This window comes from Acomys minous (genome assembly GCF_964271855.1).
Source record: "Acomys minous genome assembly, chromosome: 11".
NCBI classification, from domain to species: Eukaryota; Metazoa; Chordata; class Mammalia; order Rodentia; family Muridae; genus Acomys; species Acomys minous.
In genome coordinates, this window is record NC_140492.1 from 78,944,612 (window position 1) to 78,962,284 (window position 17,673).

General features: G+C 39.2%; 1 protein-coding gene across 4 annotated transcripts in view; it reads left to right on the forward strand.

Moving 5' to 3' along the window:
* Nucleotides 1–17,673, forward strand: part of SKIC3 (SKI3 subunit of superkiller complex) — a 93,275-nt gene that overhangs the window by 43,242 nt on the left and 32,360 nt on the right. For all 4 annotated transcript variants that reach the window (XM_084802016.1, XM_084802018.1, XM_084802017.1 and 1 more), the window contains 14 exons: nucleotides 242–418; nucleotides 514–658; nucleotides 765–843; nucleotides 932–993; nucleotides 2,019–2,075; nucleotides 3,518–3,586; nucleotides 4,627–4,701; nucleotides 5,578–5,719; nucleotides 8,779–8,872; nucleotides 10,736–10,813; nucleotides 12,530–12,654; nucleotides 13,611–13,734; nucleotides 15,332–15,550; nucleotides 16,776–16,848. In XM_084802016.1, coding sequence (XP_084658142.1) covers nucleotides 242–418; nucleotides 514–658; nucleotides 765–843; nucleotides 932–993; nucleotides 2,019–2,075; nucleotides 3,518–3,586; nucleotides 4,627–4,701; nucleotides 5,578–5,719; nucleotides 8,779–8,872; nucleotides 10,736–10,813; nucleotides 12,530–12,654; nucleotides 13,611–13,734; nucleotides 15,332–15,550; nucleotides 16,776–16,848 — 1,519 coding nt within the window. The remainder of the gene's footprint in view (nucleotides 1–241; nucleotides 419–513; nucleotides 659–764; nucleotides 844–931; nucleotides 994–2,018; nucleotides 2,076–3,517; nucleotides 3,587–4,626; nucleotides 4,702–5,577; nucleotides 5,720–8,778; nucleotides 8,873–10,735; nucleotides 10,814–12,529; nucleotides 12,655–13,610; nucleotides 13,735–15,331; nucleotides 15,551–16,775; nucleotides 16,849–17,673) is intronic.

Below are 17,673 nucleotides of genomic sequence, written 5' to 3' on the forward strand. Positions count from 1 at the left end.
TCCTGCCACATATAATCATCAGTTCTTCCTACCTTAGTCTTTTCTAGACCTTTCCTCTTCCTAGCCAGGAGGTGACAGGGCGTGGTTCTGTTATGTGCTCAGTGAATCATGCCCAGAGTCTGACTAGTCACTGCTCTCGGTCAGTACTGCATATAGCTCTTCTGCTGTGAGAACACACAGTCCTGAGGGGCATACAACTTAGCTTTTGATATCGTCGTGAAAACCTCTGTTTCTCTTTCAGGGCCCTGCAGCACCGAGCCGATGTGTCTTGCCTTTGGAAGCTCGCTGGGGATGCCTGCACCTGCCTGCATGCTGTTTCACCATCTAAAGTGCATGTTCATGTGTTTGGAGTCCTTCTCGGCCAGCAGGAAGGAAGAGAAATATTAAAGAAAGATGAGCTCCTACATCTCGGAGGAAGGTGATTTACCGAGATTACCAGTCATTGGCATTAGAGTTTCATTAGAATATTATATTTTAAAATCATCTATGCCATTCATCTTTGTTTTTCTGTAGGTGTTATGGTCGAGCATTAAGGTTGATGCCTACATCTAATACGTGGTGTGATCTTGGAATTAATTATTACCACCAAGCACAGCATCTGGCAGAAGCAGACAGCAGCATGAATGACCCTGCAGAGTTGCTGCAGAAATCTTTGCATGTATGAGAGCCTTTCTATGAACTTAAAAAACAAGTGATTAAACCATATTTTGTTTATGTAAATGCTGATATTCAAGAAATAAAAAAATAAATTAACTTCTTTTCAGTGTCTGAAGAAGGCAGTGAGACTGGACAGCAAAAATCACCTATACTGGAATGCTCTTGGTGTGGTTGCCTGCTACCGTGGTGAGAATTGAGGGACTCTTACTTTATTTTACAAGATAGTTGTTTCCAGGCAACAAAGTTCAGTTACTTTAAATTCTGTATGTTTCAGGGATTGGAAATTATGCCCTTGCTCAGCACTGTTTCATCAAGTCAATCCAAGCAGAACAAATTGTAAGTAAGTGTTTTGTGTGTCTACAAAAATCGACTGCAAAGCTCAATGTATTAATTTCCTTTTAAAGTTAATTAATTCATGTAATTTGTATGTGTGTGGATGTGTGAGTGTAGGTATGCATGAACCACAGAGTACCTGTAGATGCCAGAGGGTTACTTTTTGGAGTTGGTTCTTGCCTTCTACTGTGCTGAGGCAGGATTTCTCCTACTTTAAAAATATTATATTTAGCCAGGCGTGGTGGTGCATGCCTTTAATCCCAGTACTCAGGGAGACAGAGGCAGGCGGATCTCTGTGAGTTCCAGATCAGCCTGGTCTACAAAAGAGCCCAGGCTACACAGAGAAAGCCTGTCTCGAAAACAAATTTGAAAAAAAAAAACCAGCAAAAAAGTTATATTTATTTAGTGTGTGTGTGTGTGTATGTGTGTGTGTGTACATGTAGTTGTCTGGACTACTTTGAAGGGTTCACTTTATTCGTTGAGAACTCTATATGTGTACATAATGTATTTTAACTATATGCCACTCTCTATGCACGGATGCTTTTCCCACTTCCTCTGATCCCCTCCATCTTCCCAGCTCCCTTCCTACGTTCATGTCCTGACTTTGTTGTTGTTGTTAAATGCACTATGCAGTTTAATTTGGATTGCTTGCATGAGCATGGATATGGGTTATCTGCTGGAGTACTGGCAAGTTACAGTGGCTACACCGGTGCCGATGTGGGGTTTCAGGAGCTCGTGCCTGACCCACGGCTGACTGTGCATGTAACTGGCTGCTGTGAGTTCACGAGTGCCACAGCCAGCAGCGTCAGTTCAGAAGACGGAGCCGTCCTCGCCATCCTCCAGCTCGCACATTCCTGAGATGTTTGCCGAGCCCTGGAGGGTGTGCTATGGATGTTCTTCAGGGCTCAACACTCAACAGTCACTTTCTAAAAAACACTTGACTAGTTATGAGTCTGTATTAACTGCTGCCCACTGCAAAAAGAAGCTTCTCTGAATGAGGCCTGTTTGTTTTCAAATATTTCTTTTAGAATGCTGCTGCATGGACCAACTTAGGGGTGCTATACCTTGCGACCGAACACATCGAGGTATCATTGTCAGTTTTGATATATTTAAAATGAAAGATATTTCCTACATATGACTTTGTGGAGAAATATTTTATGTATCATATACCTGATATGTCAAGTATGTTAATTGACGGCATTTGTTTTGTTATGTTGAGTAATGAATATGTAAGACTTATTTTTCCTTCCATGGAACTTCTCATTTCATAGTCAGAGAAAACTCCCCCTGTGCCCCACCCCCACCCCAAGACAGCATCTTTCTGTGTAGTCTGTGCTAGCCTTGAACTCACTGTGGAGTAGCCATCCTCTACTTCAGCGTAGTCAGGTGTTTTATAGATGAAAGCAATCCTTTTATTAATTAATTTGGTAACTCTAAATATAAGGTAAGTTCTTTGTATACCATGTATAAACTAAATAAAGAGAGACAATTAGCAATTTTTAGTATCTTAATTAATTTAGCCCATGTTCATAGGCCATATGTGGAAGTCTTCACAACCCTAGGGGTAATGCCGCATCTCAACCATTTCTTACTTTAGTTGGTGTGCTAAATCCTATCCTTTGACGACAATACAAAACACCCAAACAAAAACCTTCCATAATATTCTTGAGACTACATTAATCACTTACTGCAAAAATGTTCACCTTTTGGAAGATTGTAAATTGAAAGAAAAACTTAAATTGGACTTTGAGATATGTGGAATAATGTAGCTCTAGCTTGGGAAAGCGCACACACTTGGTGTGGGCAAGGCCATAAGGTGGAGCCTCAGGACAGCTGGGCACAACTGTTGCCCACGAGCTTTTTTCTTCCTGAAAATTAGCCTTTTTGTGTGACACCACTGTATTATCTTGAAACAGCAGAAAGCAGTATGGAGTGCGTGTGTTGTTACTGCTGTTGTTTTTAAAGCAGGGAGTGGGAAGCATGTGACTTTATGGTCCAAGAGAGGTATGTTTAAGAGTCAGTCTTTCTTGACTACCTATTGTAGAATTGTATTGTTACTTTGTCCAGTAGCAGCTTCATACCTTCAGCTTTATTGGTTGTGAGTTCTTTTTTTCTCAGTAGAGGGGATAGGTTCAGCCTTAATCATTTCTTTCACACGTAGTTAGCACATGGTATGTGATTGTTTGAAAGTTTCGCAGACTAGGTGCTCGACACCTAGAGGTAGAGATAGAGATAGATGGAGGTAGAGATGATAGAGAAGATGATAGAGACAGTAGAGACAGAGATAAAGATATAGACAGACATCATTTTGCGGGGGACCAGAGCTCTTAACCTGTAGGGGAATCTGTCGCACACAGCATTATTCTAAGACTTTGTAGCTAAAACACAGCATTCTAATTGTCCTTAAACAATGAAATTTTATACTTATGTTTATTCATGACAAGTTTGACTTACTTTATGCATTTTAAGCCATAGAAGTTTATGAAATTGCTTGGTGTAATTTTTTTTCTTTTTCTTTCTTGCCTAGCAAGCTCATGAAGCTTTCAAAATGGCTCAGTCCCTTGATCCATCTTACTTACTGTGCTGGATTGGACAAGTAAGACACACAACAGTTACTACTGAACTTACCAATATAAAATAACCTCATATTAGTGATGCTAATGTGGTACTTGAAAACTTACTGTATGCCTAGGTCTTTAAATGCGATATTTTAATCTGTTGTCAATCCTTTGAGGTGTGGCTATTGTTATATTCTCTAAAGATGTAGACATTTAAACTCACACATCCTAAATATTGTGTCAAAGCTACTAGTGATTAGACTTAAATGTCATGAATCTGGTTATGACTTTGCCTGAAAAATAAACATAGAACTTTTATTAAACTTGTATTTGCAAAGATGTTGTACACTTACAGAGATCATTTTGGTTATTCCTTTCTAATTTTCTATAAAGTCTTCATATTGGGTTGTGCACTTACGAGTATTTTCTTTTTGACCATGTTTAGATTTTTATACTGACATACAGGATCAGGTTAATTGTTACTAGTCTGGATCTGTCACTGACTATTTTTGCTTTAGTTGTATTACCTGAGAACCAGTATTGGGGCAACTGGATGATGCCTTCTCTAGTCAAGCATAGTAATAAATTGCTAAGTGTTAGCAACAATAGGAGTACCACATGTATCAGAAAACCACTGGTCATCGATTAGTCATGTTTTACTGTGCATTTATATCTTAGTCTAATTCAAGTTACCTGGTAATGCAAGCAGAGCAAGCACAGCAACTTCTTGTCCTCATTAGGTGCAGTGGCTCATGGGAGCAGGACAAAATTTGTGCTGTCCTCTGTGTCAGTTATTGGACAGGGAGCATTTCTGCCTGATGTCAATCTTATGATGAGACTGTTCCAGGGTAGTAAATATTATCATAGTTACCTCCATGTAAAATGTTTGCTATTTTGAAAATATTTTGCTTTTAAAAATAATTATTTCAGGACTCTACTCACAGGCTTAGTTAAAACTGCAAGTGGGGCTTAGCTTTGAAGCATGGTTAGTAACTGTCTGGTTCTTCTAGAACCTTTTTTTTTACCATTAGTTTTATTCCTTTTACATTAATTAAAATCTTCTAAATCCTTTTAATAGGCTCTTATTGCAGAGAGAGTTGGAAGTTACGACACCATGGACCTCTTCAGGCACACTACCGAGCTCAGTATGCATGTAAGAATCTGAGTGCTCTTCTTGACAGTTCATTAATGTGCAAAATATTATCCTCGTTAAGAAAATGAATAGACTGGGTGAATTTGACAGGTGGAGGCAGGAGGACCAAGAGTTCAAGGTTATCTTCAGCTACAGAGCAAGTGTGAGGTCAGCCTTCGCTGCATTAATTCTGTCTCAAAAAACCAAAACCAGAAATAACAAGTAAAAAGAAAGAAAATAAAAAGTGGCATAGAGGGTATAAAATGATAATGTTGTTTCTACTCTGTCTTAGAAGTAGATAAACCGTCTCTACCTAGAACTTCCGGTTTCCTTCTTCAGTGTTCAAGCTGAGAAAAAAAAAATGACAATGAGATTAAAATTATTTATTTGTTTACTTTTATGTGCATGGGTGTTTCCCCTGATGTCCATGGATGCCAGCAGAGGGCCTTGGAGTGGAGTGGAGCTGCCATGTGGGTGCTAAGGGGAGAGGACCACTGAGCCCTCACTCCAGTCCCACACTAAAATGTATTACATGGAATTAAGACACTGAGACCATAAGAAAAAATGAACATGAGGTGTCGAATGGCTTCAGTTGATAGTCTAGACTCTGTACATACATTGAATTAGTTTGTTTTAATCTGAGGGAATGGTCTGAGAAGAGGAAAACAAGCCCATCTGACAAGGCTGTTTTCTACTCTATTGTATTTGATTCTTCTACGCAGGATTAGAGAAGTGATTGTAAATTGATGTTAACAGTTTTTTTTATGTCATCTTTGTTAAAGGGACTTAAAAAGGACTAAGTTATAACACTACCTATTATTGAAGTATAGTGTTTTGTTTTAGTTTTATTGAAATACTTATTTACACCAGTTCACTTTGTTTTTTGTTTTTTTCAAGACTGAAGGAGCAATGGGTTATGCATATTGGGTTTGTACAACATTACAAGACAAAAGCAACAGAGAAACAGAGCTATACCAGTACAACATCCTCCAGATGAATGCAGTCCCTGCAGCACAGGGCGTTCTGTGTAAATATGTGGGTAAGACACCTATTGTATGCGGCACAGTGTCAGACTACTGACATGTGTCAATACACTGTAGGTAAGACACCTATCATATATGGCACAGTGTCAGACTACTGAAATGTGTCAATACAGTGTAGGTAAGACACCTATCACACACGGCACAGTGTCAGACTACTGAAATGTGTCAATACACTGTAGGTAAGACACCTATCACATAGGGCACAGTGTCAGACTACTGACATGTGTCAATACACTGTAGGTAAGACACCTATCACATAGGGCACAGTGTCAGACTACTGACATGTGTCAATACACTGTAGGTAAGACACCTATCATACACGGCACAGTGTCAGACTACTAAAATGTGTCAATACACTGTAGGTAAGACACCTATCACATAGGGCACAGTGTCAGACTACTGACATGTGTCAATACACTGTAGGTAAGACACCTATCACATATGGCACAGTGTCAGACTACTGAAATGTGTCAATACACTGTAGGTAAGACACCTATCACATATGGCACAGTGTCAGACTACTGAAATGTGTCAATACACTGTAGGTAAGACACCTATCACATAGGGCACAGTGTCAGACTACTGAAATGTGTCAGTACACTGTAGGTAAGACACCTATCACATAGGGCGCAGTGTCAGACTACTGACATGTGTCAATACACTGTAGGTATTTGGTGTAATATTAGACAACTGTAATGATTTAATTTTTTAGATTTACCCATCCCATATTAAATATTAGTGTTATTTCAGATGTTAAATTGCTTTTTCTTGTTACTTGGAAGGAATACAATTTTTAAATCAAAGTAGTGGTTTTAGAAGAGTTACTAAACTCCTTTTATTACTTAGTGATTCAAGATTTTCTTGTACTAATGGACGTGTGTTGAAGGTTAATGCTTCTGAGTTGCCGCTGCTGTTACTTCTCTGTATTCTTCCACTTCAGTTTGGGGACCAGACACTTTATTTTCCTTTACTTATATTTCATTATTGGGGAGAGAAGATCTCAAGTTCCAAGTTGTACAGTAATAGTTAGGAGAGTTAGATACTGTGTAAGAGATGCTAAACCCACACCCCATGACTTTAACCTCTTCCCGTTAACACCAGATTATCCTATAAGATACTGGGGAAATACATCTAGATTTAAGAAACTGGCAGAACAGTGAAGTGTATTAGCTTTCCCTGGTAATAATTTCCTGTCTTTTGAAATAAAATGACCCTGAGCTTTTTATCCCACTTCACTACTTAGTATTATTACGGAGTCCTTGGACGTACTATAGAACTGAATTTCAGGGCTCTTACTTGTGACATCAAAGGGAAAATGCCTGCCACTTAGGATGTCAGTGACATGAGTGGAGCAGCTGGCAAGAGTAGTCACAACAGGAAGCAGCCATGGAATAACGTGAAGTAAACAGCAGGAGAGAGAAGGCTTCCACCTGAGTGCTGATGAGTCAGTTCACTTATGCAGTTAGCGGGACGACTTGTGAAGACAGTATTTACTTTACTGACATCAGCACTTTGGGTGTTGTCGTCTATTGCAGTATGCTGACACGAAGGACACTGATAAGTCCCCAGAGATGAGGCAGTGTCTATGCAGAAATCTTATTCATAAGTTTCCTTACTTTATTAGTAACTTAAAGGATTTACATAAGGAGGTAAATCTCTGAATGAAATGCAGATAAGCTAAATGATGAACACAGCATTTTCTAACAAATGTGCCTGGTTTTTAAATGGTGGGACCATTTTCATAGACTCATGCAAATGCTGTGTGCTTGGCCAGAAATGCTAACATAGTAGAAACAGGAAGAAGAGAGATGCTGATGAGGGTATTTCTCCCTGCCTGTCCTACTGAGCTCATGTGAGTGGTGTAACCTTAGGGATTTAGAGAATGAGTTTGACCATGATTTTCACCTTAAAATACTCTGATGTTAGAAACCCACCCATCACATAAGATTCATATTTGCCTTGTACTTTTGTTAAACAACACAGGAGATATGAAAGCCTGCTCTTTAATACTAGCTTTAAATAAACTAGGTAAGGTAAACTTTTCTTTGCCAAAGTTGATATATAATGCACTTTCAACATTAAAATTGGAAAAAACTGTATTGAAAGTGCTCAGATCCATTTTTCTGTTCCTGGTGTAAGTACTGCATTACGTTTTAGAACATATAATTTGGAATAGAACCACCAAAAGAAAATTGTTACTAAATTTAATAATAAATAATAATAAATAGCCAAAAAATGTATGAAATTCTGTAAGAACTAATAAAAAAATTTGCAAAAACCTTAATTTCTTTATGCCAGAACTAGTTTTAATGAGTTACAATTTAAACTTTACTTTTAAAAAAACATGTTTTTTTAACTAAGCATGATAATAAAATATATTAAGATAAAACACAAAGTATCACATTGAGACTGGACAAAGCAACCCAACAGAAGGAAAAGAGTCCCAAGAGGAGGCATGAGAGTTGGAGGCCCACTCGCTCACAGGCTTTGGAATCCCATAATAGTACTAAGCTAATAGCTATACTATACCCCACCCCACCCCACCCCACCCCACCCCACCACACCCCACCCCACCACACCACACTACACCACACTGTATTACTACACATGCAGAGGACTTGGTGCAGACCCATTTAGACCCAGTGCTGGCTGCTTCAGTCCCTGTGAGTTCATATGAGCCTTGCTCAGTTGGTTCACAGGACCTTGTTCTCCTGGTGTCCTCTGTCCCCTCTTCTGAGGGGTTCCCTGAGCCCTGAAGCGAGAGATTTCATGGAGACACCCCAGTTAGAGCTGTGTGTTCCAGGGACTTAAAGAAAACATGCTTAAAGTATAAAATATGACTAGAAACCACATATAACTCTTCAATATTATTCAGTGATTTAGAAGAATTATGATCTCTAGTTTATTCAAGATAAATTATGCCATTATTAAGAATACCACCAATCTCAGTAGGTAATCTTCTTATTTTGAGATACTGAAACTAAAAGAGAATTTAACTGTTATTTTTGTGAATATAGTCAGCATACAGATATTAAAGATATTTGTGAATTTTCAGAAAGAATTCAGAATTATGCTCCAGCTTTCTCAATGTTGGGTTATTTAAACGAGCATCTACAGTTGAAGAGGGAAGCGGCCGAGGCATACCACAGGTAGGCATGCTTTCCGGACATCAGTCATGTGTTGCCAGTATTCTTTTATGTTTAGTCTTGTGACATGAGAAGTAATGCGATTTTTGGCTCTTACCCTGGTTCTTACTGTATTACCTTGTAGACGGTGAACAGATACAGTTTCAATTTTTCAGCTGTATTTTGGGTTCCATTGGGATCAGAGAAAGGCACAAGACAAAAGCTCATAGATTCCACTTTAGAAAAATATATGTCTCTTACTAAGATAAGAAACAAGAACATGAGTATTTGCCTGATTCATATTCATTCCTGTCAATAAATGTTTGTTGGATACTGTGTGCCAAGCCGTGTCCTTGGCATGAGAATTAAAGCAGATGGAGGCCCTGTTCTCATGGACCTCCTCTAAGGGAGGCCCTCAATAAGCTAATATCCAGTTACTAATACTGGCTAAGGAAGAATTAGAGTAGGCTTTAGGTCAGAGAATATGGGAAGATGCATTTTAGATAGAGTAAGAGCAAGTACTCCCAAGCAGAAGTGGCTTTCCATATTTAACACACAGAGCCCTGGTGTACTAGAGTGAATGACCATCCTGGAGACTGGTAGGAAATGAAAGAACTAGTTTGTTCTCTGTAAGATAGTGGTATGTGAGCATGAAAAATAACTGTTGATCTCCCGAACAATGACTAAATAAGGTGAAAAGAGCTATTGCCTCGCTTTAAGATAGACCACTGCTTCCATCTAAGTAAATATTCAGAAGAAGGTGTCATGAAGTGTCCCCAATACTTAAAGACGTCCATTTGTGGATTCCCATGTAGTTCAAAGGAACGATCACTAGATGGTACTGGAGGATATACAATGGAGTTATCTTTCCAGGTCATGGAGGAAGGTTTATAAACAAAACAAAACAAAACAAAAAAGTCCCACAAATATTTTCTTACAGCGTCAGTAAATTTAGAGCAAATAAAATATAGAATATTACAGTTAACACATAAAACTAGACAGCCTAAGGTGTTTGCTACCTTTTTGAGTGTGCTCTTGTTACTGTAGACATGCACCCTCTGATGCCACAGTCACTTGGATATGTACTGCTTCTTTTTTACTGACCATGGCAACTATATTATGTGTTATAATGTTTGAGGCCTAAAACACAAATAGTGGATAAATTCAACCAGAAGCATAGTTTTAATCTCTGTGGCATTTTTATGCTTCCTGAGAAAATTGTTTTTCATGCAGCATCAAGTAGATTAAAAGCCTTTCTTGCCTCTTTCTCCTAGTAGATCCTCTTTAAAGAGAAAGGAAAGAAACTATATATATATATATATATATATATATATATATATATATATATATATATATATTTAAAGCTCAGCTCTTAGAGTATTTCCCTCCTTGCCTATAGAGAACATAATGGGAGGAGAAATGTTGGCTTTAGCTCTTGATAAATGTATTCTAAGCCTAGAGGGACCACACATCCTTTCCCTTAGCTCACTGTCTTTTGGTGTTTCTGTTGGACAGCCTGAGAGCACATGACAGCATTCAATTTTCTGTCTTCCTGCATAAGTATTTTCAAGAGTGTCTTCTGTATGGTCATTGCCTATGTTTATATTACAAACTTTAGAATATTTATAGCTCACAAGCAATAATAAATGACTTTAGTTATGAAAAAAGAACAAGATTATTTTTTACTGACAACCTAAGATTTAAATATACCTAAGTGCCTCTGTGGTACCGACTTACTGAAATATAAACAAGCTGCCATAAAGCGCAGTAAAGAATTAGTAGAATTGGAAGGAAAGAACATAAATCCATGGGTTTGGCTGAGGAGGACTGAGTAAAACAAAATGTTGCACATAGAAAATTTAAAACGCCTTATCCTTTCTTTTAAAGGGCAACTGCGCTGTTAGATCCTGCCGAAGACCAGCACACTTACAATGTTACAGTGAGGCACTGGGGCAGGCTGTTATGGTAAGGCTGTTTTTCCTCCTTAATTCTGTGCATCTATTTCTCAGCGAGAATCGGGTGCTACAGGTGGGAAGACTAGTGTCCAGGGCACCAGGATGCATGATTCCAGGCTCCAGAACACAGTCAACCTTGCTGGAGTAGACCAGCTTGTGAGGAGTGAAGGTGGAGCCGATGTTTATGCCCTGGATGAGGCACGTTTGGCAGCAAGGCTGTCGTTTTCTCTAGCGTACTTAACTTGTCGTGGAGTTGGATTTATTCTTACTGGCTATATATTTAAATTGGGAATGAATATGATGGTCTAGGAGCTCCTTTGATACAGTACTAAGAAATTCTGGACAGTGGAGCTAAAATCTAAGTCTTCGGATGGAGGGGGATGAACAGTTTTCATTAAAAAAACTATATATATATGAACATATTTATAAATAATCCACCTACATCAAAGGATAGCCTTCTTTTAAAATTAGAGTTTAATTTTTATTTTTCATCTTTATAAAACTAATAGTAGAAGCAAAGATTCCTTGTGTTTTTAAATTCTACTTATAGCTTTAAAGATTAAAATGCTTTTATAAAAATAAAAGCATTTCTATAACATTTATAAAAGAATTTTAGATTATAGGGATAAGTACCAGAAACAAGAGTCTCAGAAATACAGATTTAGCTAACAGTTGGGGCTGAGGTGATGGCTCAGCCATTCAGAGTGCTTGCTGTTCTCCAGAGGTCCTGGGTTTGGGTCCTAGCACCCACAGGAGGTAGCTAGCAACTGTCTGTAACTCTAGCTTCTGGTGATCTGATGTCCTCCTCACATGTATGTGACATAGACCCACCACAGGCAGACACACAAATGCACAAATTAAAGATATCTTTAGGTGTTGGCCTCTGAGCTTGTGTGGCTTTGTGGAAGATAAGCAGCCAGCTGTTATGCTATTATGATCCCTAATGCATGTTAGTTTTTCTCGCTATGTATTGAAACACAAAACAATAAAATGTTCCATATGGAATTTTATTGTGTCTATATGCCATCAAAAGAATGGGTATGGATCAATAGTTTTCAAGAAGGCTAGGTTTTTACTGTTCACTAAATATTTATAATTTACTGGAGAGTCTAGATTCATATTCTTTTTAAAAATATTTTTATTAATTTATTCATATTACATCTCAATTGTTAGCCCATCCCTTATATCCTCCCATTCCTCCCTCCCTCCCACTTCCCCCTCTACTCCCCTCCCCTATGTCTGTGACTGAGGGAGATAGATTCATATTCTTAGGATAATATTTAACTAACACAGTAAGCTTAATAAGCTTAAATAATTAGGACTTTTTAAAAATAAAAGCCCACCCGAAATTATTCTTGTAACATAGGGTTTAAGTAAAGTTTGTTAAGAAAAACAAAAAACCAAACGAAAAGAAAACAACAACAACAAAAACAACAAGGAGCTTACGAGAGTAATTTGAGATTAGCAGAGCAACTCATTTTCACATACAACTTAAGAGAAGAAAATACAAAGTTAAATTATTCCAGTGTACTCTACTTATGGTGTGCCTTCTATTTCAAATCTTTTCAAGAACTTGAGCACTACTAGATTTTATTTGCTAAATTACCATTAAAAAGGACATGTAAATAAGTCATTAATAGTAGCTGAGTGAATATGTCTGTATACTTTTGTAAAACCAGAAGTAATTTTTTTTTTATCTTAAAAGTAAGTTGTGCTTACTTCCTAGTTCCACTGGTGACTATGACGAAGCCATCCAGGCCTTTAAGTTAACGCCCCTTGAGGAACTGGAAGACATCATCGGTTTTGCGTTGGCATTGTTTATGAAGGGACTGTATAAAGAGAGCAACAAAGGTAAGTCATCACAGCGCTTGAAGCTTTTACAGTACTTAACTAATTCATTAAAATTAAAACCTTTAATGCATATCTGTCAGTTCACAGTTGTGTGCCTGATGTCCCTGGAGGCCAGAAAAGGGTGTTGAATGTTCTGGGAGTTATAGATGATTGTGCACGACTCTGTGGGTGCTGGGAATCGAACCCTCATTATCTGGAAGAGCAGCCAGTGTTCTTAACTGCTAAGCCGTTTCTCCAGCCCTGGGGTTACCATGTCTACTACATTCTGACTAGGAGTCGGGAGCCTTAATAGGCCTTGCTTATGTGTTATCTCATCAGTATGCTATGATGAGGAATAATCCTTATAAACAACTTGAGCTGATATCCGTTGTACATTTGGGGAGACTAAGGCGCTCTGTACTGCTTAAATGAAATTTTTTGATAAGTGCAAGCTTCACCCTTTGTTAGTAATATATTTTTATCTCCCCCCAAATTTTTGTTTGTTTGTTTGTTTGTTTTTCGAGACAGGGTTTCTCTGTGTAGCCTTGGCTGTCCTGGACTCACTGTGCTCTCCAAAAATTTTAACTGAGGACATTCTGATACATGTGAGCTCCACCACTAGGTGTACAGTGCACTTAATACTATGTGCTTGGCGCAGGTGGTGCTCTGCGCTGGGAATGAGATCGCACATGAGTAGCTCCAAGTCTCCTTTTCCACCTAAGGCGACTCAGCTCTCACAGTATATTCTGCAGGCAGAAGGTGGGACTGTCACCTAACAAACGCAAAGGTACCCTCAGAGCCACCGTGGAATAACTAAACCATGGTAGGCTTTATCCTGTGTGCTTGAAAACAAGAGAGCAAGGAAGATTGAATTTTAGTCAGATCTTTGTTGAAAAATGTGAGTAGGATGGAGAAAATGTCATATTTTGTTCATTAGAATTGCTTGTACATTTTGTTTGCTTTCTTCTGGATACTAGCCTACGAGAGAGCCTTGACTGTGGTTAAATCAGAGCAAGACAAAGCTCATATCTTGACAGCTCTGGCAATAACTGAATACAAACAAGGAAAACTGGATGCAGCCAAGTCATTGCTTTTCAAATGGTATGTATGGCTGACAGAACACCTCTAGATCAGATCTTAAAACATTTGTGATATTCGAACAATGTAAAATAAGGCTCTAAATGGTTTAGGAACTTTTAAGTAAACGGAAGGAATTGGCCCTACCTTGTTCTAAGTTGGCAGTCACGGGTAGAGTTGAATATCATGGCTGAATTCATAGCTTTGTAGCTGTCCAATACTGCGAGTAAGCGATCACGTGGACCATTAAACCTTCAAGAAAAGGAGCTATAAACTGACTTGGTGTTTGGTTGCTGAGATCCTCAGAGAGGCTTTCCCAATGCTCTCTCCCTCCCTCCCTCCCTCCTCCCTCCCTCCCTCCTCCTTCAAGTTAAGTTCCCTTAAGCAAGTCTTTAACAATTCCTAGAACTTAGATACTTCTGGCTTCAGAACAAGGCAAGATAAGAGCCCGAGACAGCGCTTACTGTACGATACTTGGTGAGGTAGGGCCCCTCCCCACTGCAGGACACTTATAGTCCTGCCACTGCACATTAGAAGCACTCCTCAGTTACTGTGACAAGGAAAACATGGCCTCCATAACTACCCCGCAACCCCAAGGGAGGACCTTCTGCCACACTGGAGATCTCTTCCCTGACCTGCACTGTCTTTGATGTGCCGTGATGAGAAGAGGCCCCTGGGTCCTGCAGATACAAAAATGGCTTCTGACCCTTTAAGCAGTAAGGGAAATGATAAGACCTTCTGGAAATGGCTTCCAGTTACAGCCCTGCCTGACTTTCTGGGAAGGCCTGAGAACCCGTTCTCCAGGGCCAGTCCTCCTGGGCCCTGGGTCTCCTTTCTTCTTAGACAATAAGCGTACAAGGTCAAGTTCATGCTGAGGAGACCTGGGGACTTGCTCAGTTCTCAGCTGTAGCTCCTCTGGTAGGGAGAGCCTCCCGCTATCAGCCATGCACCAGGCCCTTGGCGTACTGTAGCCTGGTGGCTCTGGTGTTTGTGGTCCATGCCACTACTGTGGGCCCACAGTGCTCTCCCGCAGCATGGGTCATCCCCCCCAGCCCCCACCCCGCTGGGAAGCAGCGGCCTCTCCCTTAGTTCATTTCTGGGAGACAAAGGAGAATGCTGGTGCCTCTAAGCTGCCATCTTCTGACCTTCCCTTAATAAAATAGGACTTTATTAACACTAAACGTTTTACTAAAATTATTCTCAATATTTACCTAAGACTAAGACTCAATATAGGGGGAGGAGGTCCCCCTCAGTCACAGACATTGGGGAGAGGAGTAGGGGGGAAGCGGGAGGGAGGGAGGAATAGGATGGGCTAACAACTGAGATGTAATATGAGTAAATTAAAAAAAAGAAGACTGAGACTCAAAGAGGCCAATTTATATATGTTTCTAAAACTTAGACATAATGACTTAAAATGAGTTTTGTCAATTTCTGCTATGAAAGGCCATTGTTAAATTTTTACTCTAGTCAGATAATTATTTTTAAATGTTAAAAAAAAGCACAAGATTGGCTTATTTTGACAAATCTTTAAGTAAATAAGTTTTTGTATTAAGTAAAACCTCTTAACAGATATTAGGCCTTTGTACTAATGACTAACATACTACTAAATATTTATTTATAGCTCTATTTTAAAGGAACCAACCACAGAAAGCCTTCAGGCACTGTGCGCTCTCGGCTTGGCAGTGCAGGACGCTACCCTGTCCAAAGCGGCACTTAATGAATTACTGAAGCACAAGAAACAAAGGAACGATTGTCACAGGTGCCTTCTCACGTCAGCCACTTCCGCAGTCCAGGGCCGCAGTGTGGCCGTGCAGAGACAGGTGTCGAAGGCTGTCCACAGGTGAGCCCCGATTTGGGGTACCAATGAGTGTGATGTGATTATGTTCAACTTCTGGGCCTTATTATGACTATAGAATGAAATATGGATCTCTTTTTTGGAAACCAGACGTTTGATCAATTGATGAAATTTTCCTCTATTCAGGTGATGCTCCGCTTATTTTGATACAAAAGTCTGTAACTCCTGAGTCTGTAATATTGTCAGTTCATTCAATACCTATCTGTAAGTTCGAGGCCAGCCTGGTCTCATGAGTGAGTCCAGGAGAGCAAGGCTACACAGAGAAACCCTGTCTTGAAAATAAAAAAAAAAAAGAGATCATTTAACAGTAGTTACCTTTATTTTATTTTTTTGGTTTTTTTTTGTTTTTTGTTTTTCGAGACAGGGTTTCTCTGTGTAGCCTTGGCTGTCCTGGACTCGCTTTGTAGACCAGGCTGGGCTCAAACTCACAGTGATCCGCCTGCCTCTGCCTCCCGAGTGCTGGGATTAAAGGCGTGCGCCACCACGCCCGGCACCTTTATTTTCATATGTTGTAGCTTTCATTTCTTTTTCTTTCAACATTTATTCTTGTTAATAACCTTTGTTGATTAGGTACATTAAATTTTTATTACATTTATTTTTGCGTGGGTGAGTGAGGTACACACAAGTCGCACTTGTATGTAATGGCAGGAGGACAATTTATAGGAGTCACTTCCTTCTTCACCCACATGGTTCCCATGTGGTCATGTCTTCCCGTAGACAAGTGGTTCGCAACCTATGGACTGCGACCCTTCTGGCAAACCTCTGTCTTCAACAAAATTTACCTTATGATTCATAATGGTAGCAAAATCACAGCCATGAAGTAGCAAGGGAAGCAACATGTGTCACTGTATTAAAAGGGGTCCCAGCATTAGGAAGGTTGCGAATCACAGCCTCAGGTCAGGATTGTGTGCCTTAGCCCACTGAGCCCCATCTTTCTGGCTAAATTAAAAAAGAATTTTCTCTTAGCATCTCATCCGCCTCCTGTATAATACAGTGCATCCTGTGCCTTTAGGTTTCTTTGTTCGTTGGAACATACACATGTGGCACTTCCTTAACTTTTTGTCTCATAATTTTGTGACCATGACATTTGGGCAGTTAATATGAACTTGCTTGGATGTCTAAAAGATTTTAAACTTAAAATATTTACTGAGCTTTTTGTGGTTGAAGTAACTCCCATCTTGAAGGTGAGCGTTTTTGATGTTCTTTCTAGTAACCCTGCTGACCCCGCTCTCTGGTCTTTGCTGTCTCGAGTTGTTGCTCAGTACACTCAACAAAATGCAAAGGTGAGTAATGTTAAAATTCTGCTTGTGCTGAGTTAAATATATATGTGCATGCATGTTTATACATATATATTTAAATATATATGCAGAGAGAGAGAGAGACAGACAGACAGACAGACAGACAGAAAGACAGACAGACAGAGAGACAGAAAGAGAATGCCTCATTGTGTAGCACTGGTTGGCCTGGAATTTTATATGTAGACCAGGCTGCATCCAGACTTACAGAATCTGCCTGCCTTTGCCTTTTGAGTGTTGGGATTAGAGGCATCACCCACCAAACCCACCTTAAGTATAATTTTTTAAAAGAATTTATTTATTTATTGCATATGAGCACTTTATCTGCAGAAGAGGGTATCAGATTACATTATAGATGGTTGTGAGCTATCATGTGGTTGCTGGGAATTGAACTCAGGACCTCTGGAAGAGCAGGCGGCGCTCTTAACCACTGAGCCATCTCTCCAGCCCCTTAAGTATAATTTTTAAATTTAGCATTTTTCTTAGAAAATAATAAGTTCAGTGAAGAGAACGTCATCATTTAATCAATTCTTATTTGTACAAATGCTAGACTGAGTACCCTCTGTGTACTTACAAACCGTTCTGAATATTATAGGCATTGCAAAGTAGGAGGACCCTTACATTGTGAAAATATACAGATTATCTCAATATGAATAAGTAACATGCATAACATATAACAAATAAGCATTAGGGATTGCATTTTTTAAATTCCAAAAAATAATTTTATTAAAAAATTGTCTAATGATAATAATACAAATACTGCGAATATCTAAAAATCTCCATATAAGCATGAAGTTATTGATGTTTTATAAG